This window comes from Phocoena phocoena, chromosome 1 (assembly GCF_963924675.1).
Source record: "Phocoena phocoena chromosome 1, mPhoPho1.1, whole genome shotgun sequence".
NCBI classification, from domain to species: domain Eukaryota; kingdom Metazoa; phylum Chordata; class Mammalia; order Artiodactyla; family Phocoenidae; genus Phocoena; species Phocoena phocoena.
In genome coordinates, this window is record NC_089219.1 from 95,972,652 (window position 1) to 95,983,086 (window position 10,435).

Here is a 10,435-nt window from a genome sequence, read left to right on the forward strand (position 1 = left end):
CCACCAGGGAAGACCCTTCACTGTATTTTAACTTAGTAATTCATTAGAGGCTGGATCATCTGTTTTCCTTGGGAAGTAAGTTAGTATAAACTAATGTATAGAACAACAAGAAATTACTAGGAAGTTAAAAACCACTTCTGAAAGCTTTAGTTCTCCAATGTAAAATAAAGGAACTAAACAGGATGATCACTTATGTACTGCCCAGCTATAAATATTAATCACTCCAATCATTCATTTATTTCTCATTTATTTTTCCTTGCATTGTCATACCACTGTCTCCCGGTTTACCTCCTACCTCTCTGCTTGTCTTTTCTCTCCTGCTGGTTCATCAGGTGCGGATTTTCCCTAAGGTTTCTGTCTTATCCCTTTCCCCTCCTCTGTGTATAAGCCACAAATTAAGATCTCCACCTTCAAACTTCCTACTTCAACAGTTCCTAGGCAAGAATAAATGATTAAAAGTGCCACGATGGGGCTTCCCTGGTGGCGCAGTGGTTGAGAGTCTGCCTGCCGTTGCAGGGGACACGGGTTCGTGCCCCGGTCCGGGAAGATCCCACGTGCCGCAGAGCGGCTAGGCCCGTGAGCCATGGCCGCTGAGCCTGCGCATCCGGAGCCTGTGCTCCGCAACGGGAGAGGCCACAACAGTGAGAGACCCGCATACCACAAAAAAAAGTGCCACGATGAGCAATCAAATAGGATGGAGAATGAAAAACGTCATTGGATTTTGGCAATTAGGATAACACTGAGTGAGCCATCCAAGGTTTTGAGTAGGGAGTGCTGCACTTTTGGAACGATGACTCTGGCAACACTCTGTGAAGAATGAATTGGAGCCAGAGAATGTTATGAATATTAGCATCTTAAAGTGACTTTGGGGTCATAGATGTAACCCTTGGGTTTAAATGTCATTAAGTTCCTAATGTTTCATCTTGGCATTCCAGGCACTTAGGGGGCCTAATTCCTCTCTAGTCATTACTCTCCCATAAGCATATTTCCTGGCTCCTGTCAACCAGACTACTTACCCTCTAACAAGCTTGATCTTCCCTTCTTCTAAATATACTCAGGCTGCTTTCTCTCAATAAAACTGTCCATACCTGCAGAAACTTCAGTGCCTTTTGTAGCCTTCTCTTAGCTCCCAAACACCATGAATCTTCTCTAGGTTAACAGTAGCCTTTGAGAGATGAGACCGATTCTGACTCATTCTCGCACCCACCACCTTCTTCCACCTCTTCTATCCCCATTCACTCATAGTGCATCCACAGAATGGAAGTACTCGAGTAGAGGAAAGAAGTCATGTAACAAATGGCGCTACAGGTACAGTAGCTCTTTTAATGCTAAAATGGTTTTTTAATAGCCAAGCAAGACGCTATCCCCTTACTGTTGAATAAATTTAGGCTCAAATAATAAGATCTCCAGTCGGACACTACAGCCTAGCGGAGGACAGAAGGACTTTGCATTGCAATCACATGAAGGTGTGAGGTCCTATCATCCCTTCCAGAGAATACGAAAACTGTGAACTCAGGAGACTCGGTTACTCCACAGGAGTCAAGAGTCACGAATTTGCAAGCACACAGCCATGCGAACGCCTTCCTGCTCGGCTTCCGACAGGAGAAACCGGGGCCGCAGTCCAAACATTGAAACATACAAATTGGACCTAAAACCCCACCCCGGTCCCCAAATTCCGGGAACAAACATCCTAAGAGTTATGCAGCTGAGGCCAGCGCCGCGACCACAGCGTGCACAGAACGCGCGGAACTAGGAAGAGGAATCGCCAGCCCACCTGGGCGTCTCTGATTGGCCGCCGGCTAAGCTTGGAACTCTGGGGCGTGTGCCGTCACATCCGCCGGGGCCGCCATCTTGTTCCCAGGGGCAGTTGGCGGAAGAGATCGCGCTCCTAGGCCGCCGGCTAGCTTTCTGCTTGGATTTCTCGCGGCCCGCGATTCGGCCTCTGCTCTCGACCCGGGGTCCATTCGTCGGTGTCCCGGTTGCCCTCCCTCACCCGGCTGGGGCACAGCGAGGAGGCCCCATCTTCCGACGGCGTTCCATGGAGTAGGGTCCCGGACCGTTGTCCCGAAGAGCGAGATTGAGCTTGGCCCCCTCCCCCTCCCTTCTCCCTCCCTCCTTCCTTCCGCCGCGACATGGCTAACAACAGCCCCGCGCTGACAGGCAACTCGCAGCCGCAGCACCAGGCGGCCGCAGCCGCGGCCCAGCAGCAGCAGCAGTGCGGCGGCGGTGGCGCCACCAAGCCAGCAGTCTCGGGCAAGCAGGGCAATGTGCTGCCGCTGTGGGGCAACGAAAAGACTATGAATCTCAACCCCATGATCTTGACCAATATCCTGTCGTCGCCTTACTTCAAAGTGCAGCTCTACGAGCTCAAAACCTACCACGAGGTGGTGGACGAGATCTACTTTAAGGTACGAAGCGTCTGGACCTGGGAGGTGGGGACTAAGTTCCGAGGAGGGGGTACGGAGGAAACGGGCGGAGGCGGCCCCCGAGGTCTGATCATTTGTAGGTGGGGGAGGATTGGGCGGAGGGGGAAGCTGTGGCCAGTAGTCCGCCAGGGAGGGGTCGAACTGGGGCCGCCCTCTCATTTCCTTTTCAGAATTTTAGGGCCGGGAGAGCCCGCCGCCATTGATCTCTCCTCCCCGAATCTCCAGCCCGCCCCTGGGGGGGGAGTTGGACGGGAGGAGTGGGGGAGAGGAGAAAAGAATAACTGAAGTCTCTCCAGTTTACAGCTTTAAATTTATTTATTTTGACGTGGATCTACTCGGCGCCAACTTGTTGGTGCTTCTCCCGCTCACCCCGGGCCAGGGCGTGTATTGACTTCAGTGTTGGCCTCGTGTTGTTGGTATTCACTATCCGATCCAGACAGGGAAATGGTCAGTGTGTTTGTCGGGTGGGGTGGGAGGGTTGAGGGTGGAGAGGTACAAGTGGAAAAAGATGTACCGAAGGCCTGGAAATTTTCGCAGCAGGAAGTCAGGAGTAAGTGGTCTCAGTCACCTGTGCATTGGGCTTATTTAGAATTATCTGGGCCCTGGGCTTCTGCGGCAGGGTCGGTGCTGGCTTGGCTGTGCTGGGGAGCTCACCTGGCGCCTCCTCACTGCACTCTTGTCTCAGTTCTTGTTTCGTTAGCAGGATTGACTCAGTCTTGCAGCGAGGCTCGGAGCAGCCCAGGGTCGCAGGTAGAGGTATGCATTATTAATCATGCTCAATCGCCATAAATGCATTTCCCTGGTTAAATGAACGGCTAATTAGATTTTTTTTTTTTTTTTTTTTGGCCACTGGTTTTGGTCTTTTCTTCACGAATTTGGTAGGTTTTCTCCACTTACTTGCAAATTATGTAGTTTTAAAAATATATTCCAGGCCTCCTAAGGTAAATTTATATTTTAAAGGATATTAATAAGTCTTAACAATCTTTAAATACTTAAACTAGGACATCTGATATAATACAATCCATTTTGCCTGTATTGACTCTTAAAAACACTTGACAGACCACATAAAGTATTTTCCGTGACCTGAATATATCTGTAGAGGTGTTAAGGAAATCTTCTTTATTTGCTTTTAGGTTTTGTTTTGTCCACCTTTTCCCCAATTAAGGCCTACTGAGGGATTTTGAGATATTAGTTAGTTTTGATAGAAGATCTTATTTTGAAAATACAGTTCAACTTTGGGTATATAAAGTAAAACTGAAATTTTGGTGTTCTCTTACAAAAGTATTGTAAGTAATTGTAATACTGTGAACTAGTTTTTTTTAAAAGGTAAGGCCTTTTTCAGAATGGATACAATATGGCGAATATTTAACCCTTAGCTTTATTTATGTAGTAAACTTCAATCAGTTGAAAATAGGGTTCCTGCTCCTTCTGTGGCAGGTTCTGTTTAATAACGTAGGCAGTTGTTAATGCGATAGAGGAAAAGCTTGTTTTCAAATTTCACATAACTGTGTTTTGAAACACTTAAGATTCTACTACAAATTACTTAGATTGAGTTATAAAACTAAAGACTCGGGTTTTGTTGTCCATATCAAATAATCATTGAAATGCGTAGGCTTCCAATTTTGTAACTCAATTTTGTATGGCATCCACCCCTTTGGTTAGCCTTTAAGGAATTGAAACATCTTTTTTACAGCAAGCTGGGGGAAGAAGATGAAACAGTAAAGCAGTGCAGTAGTCCACTGAACAAAATAGTGTAGTGCTTACATTTAAATACATGCTTTTCTGTCTGAAGCCACTGAAAAAGACTATGGCGTGTAATCATGGGTGGGTGGAAATAAGGTTTTAGAAATACGTAATGAACGAACAGGATTTCATTTTTGTTGTTTCAAGTTGAGAAACAAATATGGATCTTACTCTCTAAAATACCTTTGTCATATCTGTTATAGAGCTAATATTCTTTCTTTGCTGTTTTTAGGTGAAGTATGTGGTTTTTATAGGGTGTCCCACCTTAGCAAAGACCTGTAGTTTTGAGTATACTCAACAAGTCACGGTTTCTCAGTTTTTGATACAGTTTATATTCTGGGAAAAAATTGAATTAGTTCCTATAATTAGGCTGAAAATAAAGTATACAGTAACAAGAATGACATACGTGTAGGTATGGCCTTTGTAACTTCATCTTCAGTCAGGAATGAACATAATGCCTGATTGTGGTTTTAAAAAAAATGTGTGAATAAAGTTCCATGATTTTGCATCAGAAGTAATTTCTGTTACAGTTTTAGCATGCTTTTTTCAAGTTTCTTCCTTATTTTATAATGTGGAATTTTAAATCACCATAAAATTGAAATATTAAGCTTATTTGAAAGGTTTTTTTGGAATAAATACTTAAACTTTGTTAATACTTTTTGCTTTAAGTTGGAGCATTAAATCTATTTTAAAATGAGAATTATTTTTTAAGCAATTCATAATAAAATACAAAATTGATTATTAATTTTTTTTTAACAAGTGTATGAGACTAGACATTTCCTGTCTCCACATGTATCTGCTCTCTACAGAGCTACTTTAATGGGATTTCTGCTGTAAACCTGTTGAGGTTTTGTTAAACCCTAGTAGCTTTATTGATGCTATTTAAATAAGCAGTTTTCAAAGATGGTTTACATACTTAATGTGTGTAAACAAAATGTATACATCATGTCAAAATACCCAACTTCCACACTTTTAGAAGAGCTGCTCTATTATGGATTGGGGTTTACTCGAATCATACTGTTTAAAAAAATTCGAAGTATGAATGTTTGTTGTGTTTCTCTTTTCTATTTTCAGGTCACACATGTTGAACCATGGGAGAAAGGAAGCAGGAAAACAGCTGGCCAAACAGGGATGTGCGGAGGGGTAAGTAGAAGTACGTGCATTTTTCAGTTTTTCTGTGTCTGATAACTAAGTTTATGTTCAGAAAACTGAAAGTCTTTCAGTTTCATACCAAATTACAATTAGTTTGTGTTTTTTAAAAATCTAAATTCAGGTGTTCCGTGGGGTTAGAAAAACATTTTTTTATGCTTTGTTTTCAGTTCTGGATTATATCTTGTTACTAATACCTAACAGGATTAATCAGTTGGTCCTAAGTATCTTTGTTAATTATTTTACAACTCTTTCTTAATTCCTTTCCTTAAAGGTTCGAGGCGTTGGGACAGGAGGAATTGTTTCTACAGCTTTTTGCCTGTTATACAAATTATTTACTCTGAAGTTAACTCGCAAGCAAGTGATGGGTCTTATAACACACACAGACTCTCCATATATTAGAGCCCTTGGATTTATGTATATAAGGTGAGCCTGCATTTCTCTACATTTTCAATAAATATCTCATTTTAATTGACCTAAGCCTAATCACTCTTTCATAATTCTAGGTACACACAGCCCCCTACAGATCTATGGGATTGGTTTGAATCCTTCCTTGATGATGAAGAGGTATGTCAACAAGGGTAATAGTTTTCTTCTGATTACTCTCATTTTTTAATAATCTTTTATATATTGGTGGTTTAACATCTTCCAGAATTCTGTGCTTAAATTTATTTCACTCACATACTTTTGGAATTAATGTCCTATTATTAAGATTGGGGTGGATTTTATATGTCTTAGGTTAAACTTCTTAAGTTTGATTCTCACATTTCAAAATTGTTTATATGTATTTTGGTAACTATTAAAAATTTTCTCTTCCTAATTGTGTTCTGTGTGTTGTACTGATCTTGACTTGTACAGTTGATAGTGAGTTTTTAAAATTGGCCATGCTCAAGATTGAGATGGTAAGACATGCACATAGAAATATTAATTACTGGGTTTTTTCTGGAACTTTTCAGTTCTTTATCCTGTAACTTCTTCCAAACATTAATACTCCCACTTGCATAGGAATGCAGAATTGAGCTGGGTGGAACTTAAATAGGCTGAAGGTTTAGATGATTTGTTTGAGGTGATCAAAATATTTCAATTCCAGCTTTCTAACTCTTTTATACTATACATTTTTATAAAGTTAGAAGGAAGCCTTCTCTTTAATAGTTTAGAATTTTTTTAAATTATGAAACTAGCTTGCCATTCAAGCTTAATAAGGTTGAGCTTGTTACATATGTTCAGAAAGTTACGTTAGAAAACATTACTGTGTCAGATTTAAACCATACATGTATTAAAGTCCAAGATCTCAAAAGGATCTTAACAATGAGCACTGTTGTCCATATATCAATCCCCACCACTACTTTATATTTTAAGGTTCATAAAGTAAACTGAGTGGTGTTTTAGTCGACCTGTTTAAAACGTTTATCCGAAGAATTGGTTGAATTAAAGGATAGTTCTAATGGAAATCTTTCTAGTGTGTTTTTATTATTACATGCATATCTAAAAAAATCTCACTCATGTAGACATGGAGAATTTTTCTCTGCATTTTTTTGGCCTATTTACGAGCTGTTTAATATCTCAGAAGAGGCCAAAAGTGTGTCAGGTGATAAATCACAATCTATAAAGTTTTTTCTTTTTAGGTGAGATTTTGCAGGCTGAGGCACTTTTCCCTTCTATATTTAAAAAGCATGTCCCGCTGCATAATTGGTATTAGGCTTGTTTCTGAATGCTTCTGTTTAATCTGTTTTTTATTGTGTTTACAAACCTGAGGCTCTCTGTTTAAGCTAACTTATTGTTTTCTTCCTTAGATATCTGCAGCGATTATATTTGGAAATACTGTATATCTGAACACTTAAATGTGTGTGAGTGCAAGCAGTTTTACCTTTAGCTCTTGTTTTCCTGTTTAGATAACAAATCTCACTTTCCTTGTGTGCTTGCACTATAGGTTTGGGACTGACAATAGCTGACTAACATGTCCTGAGCTGTGAGAGGGCATAGCAAGAAGGCCTTCATGCGGTAATGACCCTTTTCAGAGACAATGGTCATCATGGATTATGCGTTTCCAATTATTTGTTCATTTATTTATTTTCTACATAACTAAATTAGAAACCTCACTGCTTCATGGCAGTTGGTTTGCTATTGCTTCCAGTTTTATTAGGGCTTCATTTTATATTAGAGCTGTTAAAAGATAATCTTTAGACAGGAATTGTTTGAAGCAGTTCATATGTAGCTAGGTTACACTGCTAGGAATGATGTGTGCAAACGTGTCCACAGAAATAAAGTATATACTTAGTAGGTATGTGGAATGTAAATTGTTGATTGTTCCAAATAGTTTAGTAATGTAGGGGGGTGTTTCATATTCTTGTTAACTGAGTGAAGTCACTTCTCTTTCTGTCCATGAGGCTGCAGGGTTTGTTCTCACCTGCATGCACACACTAAGCCCAGATATTTCTCTGTATCATTCATTACCAGATTAGAAAGGTACACAAATTGAAATTTTTCTGTTAGAATTTTTTTGTATTTGAGATTCCAAAGATGGTTATATTTTTATAGTATTCTTGTGTTTATTGAGATAATTTTTTTTGACGGCCAGGGTATCTTTTGTGTTTCTGTAGGACCTAGATGTGAAGGCTGGTGGAGGCTGTGTAATGACCATTGGAGAAATGCTACGGTCTTTTCTCACAAAACTGGAGTGGTTTTCCACCTTGTTTCCAAGAATTCCGGTTCCAGTTCAGAAGAATATCGATCAACAGATTAAAACCCGACCAAGAAAAATCAAGAAAGATGGAAAGGAAAGCGCTGAGGAAATAGACAGACATGTTGAACGCAGGCGTTCAAGGTGATGTGACTCTTGAGTTACACTTATTTTTAAAATATGCTTTACACAAAGGTTCTGTTTGTCACCTTTTTCCCACTTTCTGCCCTTCAGGGCATTTTCCACAAAATTATGCATCTGTAAATGAGAACAGGCAAATATTTTGCTTTAATTATTCTTGACATGTAACACTGATTGAAGTTAAATTTTTATGGTATGTTTTGTTCATTCAAGTTTTTTTCTCCCCCTCCCCCACTTTCCTAAATATTAGGTCTCCAAGGAGATCACTGAGTCCACGGAGGTCCCCAAGAAGATCCAGAAGTAGAAGCCATCATCGGGAGGGCCATGGGTCTTCTAGTTTTGACCGAGAATTAGAAAGAGAGAAAGAACGCCAGCGACTAGAGCGTGAAGCCAAAGAAAGGGAAAAAGAAAGGCGAAGATCCCGAAGTATTGATCGGGGGCTAGAACGCAGGCATAGCAGGAGTAGGGAAAGACATAGAAGCCGTAGTCGAAGTCGTGATAGGAAAGGGGATAGAAGGGACAGGGATCGGGAAAGAGAGAAAGAAAATGAGAGAGGTAGAAGACGAGATCGTGACTATGATAAGGAAAGAGGTAATGACCGAGAAAAGGAGAGGTCAAGAGAACGGTCCAAGGAACGGAGAAGTAGGGGTGAGGTAGAAGAAAAGAAATATAAAGAAGACAAAGATGATAGGCGGCATAGAGATGACAAAAAAGATTCCAAGAAGGAGAAAAAACATAGTAGAAGTAGAAGCAGAGAAAGAAAACATAGAAGTAGGAGTAGAAGTAGAAATGCAGGGAAACGAAGTAGAAGTAGGAGCAAAGAGAAATCAAGTAAACATAAAAATGAAAGTAAAGAAAAATCAAATAAACGGAGTAGAAGTGGCAGTCAAGGAAGAACTGACAGTGTTGAAAAATCAAGAAAACGGGAACATAGCCCCAGCAAAGAAAAATCTAGGAAGCGTAGCAGAAGCAAAGAACGTTCCCACAAACGAGATCACAGTGATAGTAAGGACCAGTCTGACAAACATGATCGCCGAAGGAGCCAAAGCATAGAACCAGAGAGCCAAGAAAAACAACATAAAAACAAAGAGGAGACTGTGTGAAAATTTTTTGTAAAAGTGGATCACATTGAATCCTATAAATGTTGGGTTAAATCTGCTTTTTTTTTTCCTCCCAAGTTGAGATTGTGCAGTAGTTACACACTCTTCAAGCTCCCTGTAGGCTGCATTTTCATTTCCTCTTTTGTGTAGGGAAGTGCCTTTGTAATCCCATTTATTGCATTGATGTTTTCACCCAACTGTTGAGTTTGATACATGATGCACAGATTGTTCTTGCATTTTATTGTTTGTTTTTGAGATGTACAGTCTGTACATATGTCCTGAAAATGTTTTAATTCCGTTGGCATGGTTGCCATGTTGGTTAAATTTGTATAAGGCAATAAAATGCCACTAATTCTATTTTTGTTTTGTAGGTGTGGGATTATGGTTTGTGTACTGAAGTTAGCATGACTGTGCTTTTCGTAATAGAATGCTAAAAACTATGAAAATGGATCTTGGATGTCTATTATAGGAGAATTTCATGCTTTCAGTGTACATGAAGGCAGCAGTCGTAGGATTAACATTCTTGTCCACTGTATATTATCTTGGAAGGCTCTTGTTAATATGTTAAACCTAATATTCTCCACAACTAACTTTAGAGAGAATTTAGGAGAAGTTAGTTTCTGATGCAGAGGTTTCAATTAGGCTGTGATTTGATCAAAAGTCCTTTTAGCATTCTACCTCAAAGGGACACTATTAGTATGCCTAAAATTTATTCACTTAGTTTTCCTTTTTTATTTGAAAAAATACATGACATGTATCTTTTCCTTGAATTTTTCAGAGTTTAAAGTACTATATAAAAGGAGAAATTAATGTCTAAAGTCTAGCATTCTTGCAGCAACCCTATACTAACGTGAAATTGGGAGAGGGTGGGGCAGATGAGTAGAGAAATAGATGTAAGCCTCAAGCTTCCAAAGCATTTTTATAAATGGAAAATACTTAAATTATGAAACAGCTTGATATAGTGTCCTTTTTTTAAATTCAAAACTTTTTTTTATTGATAATGAAGATTGCTGTTTGAGTTTTTAAACTTAATCTAGAACAGAGAAGTATTCAAAGTAATGCTATGCTGCATTATTTAAGATAATCAGCAAATTATTTGATAGATTGTTCTTATGACTTGTATTCTGATTACAGAGAAGGATCATGAGTGTGGAATAAATACTGGATTAAATCCTTTATCCTGGGTGTCGGCTTTC

The 10,435-nt window shown here is 39.7% G+C and overlaps 1 protein-coding gene across 1 annotated transcript; it reads left to right on the forward strand.

Moving 5' to 3' along the window:
- The first annotated feature begins 2,132 nt into the window (after positions 1–2,132).
- On the forward strand, positions 2,133–9,242 carry PRPF38B (pre-mRNA processing factor 38B). Its single transcript, XM_065890423.1, has 6 exons — positions 2,133–2,408; positions 5,244–5,312; positions 5,593–5,744; positions 5,825–5,885; positions 7,919–8,142; positions 8,390–9,242. The coding sequence occupies exons 1-6, from the start codon at positions 2,133–2,135 to the stop codon at positions 9,240–9,242; spliced, it is 1,635 nt and encodes a 544-aa protein (XP_065746495.1).
- The last annotated feature ends 1,193 nt before the right edge of the window (positions 9,243–10,435 follow it).

Bases quoted from the DNA above. Each gene is read 5' to 3' on its own strand.
- PRPF38B (XM_065890423.1), top strand. From the start codon at position 2,133: ATGGCTAACAACAGCCCCGCGCTGACAGGCAACTCGCAGCCGCAGCAC. The intron at 5,313-5,592 runs GTAAGTAGAAGT...CTTTCCTTAAAG, and splicing joins AAACAGGGATGTGCGGAGGG to GTTCGAGGCGTTGGGACAGG. The intron at 5,886-7,918 runs GTATGTCAACAA...GTGTTTCTGTAG, and splicing joins CCTTCCTTGATGATGAAGAG to GACCTAGATGTGAAGGCTGG.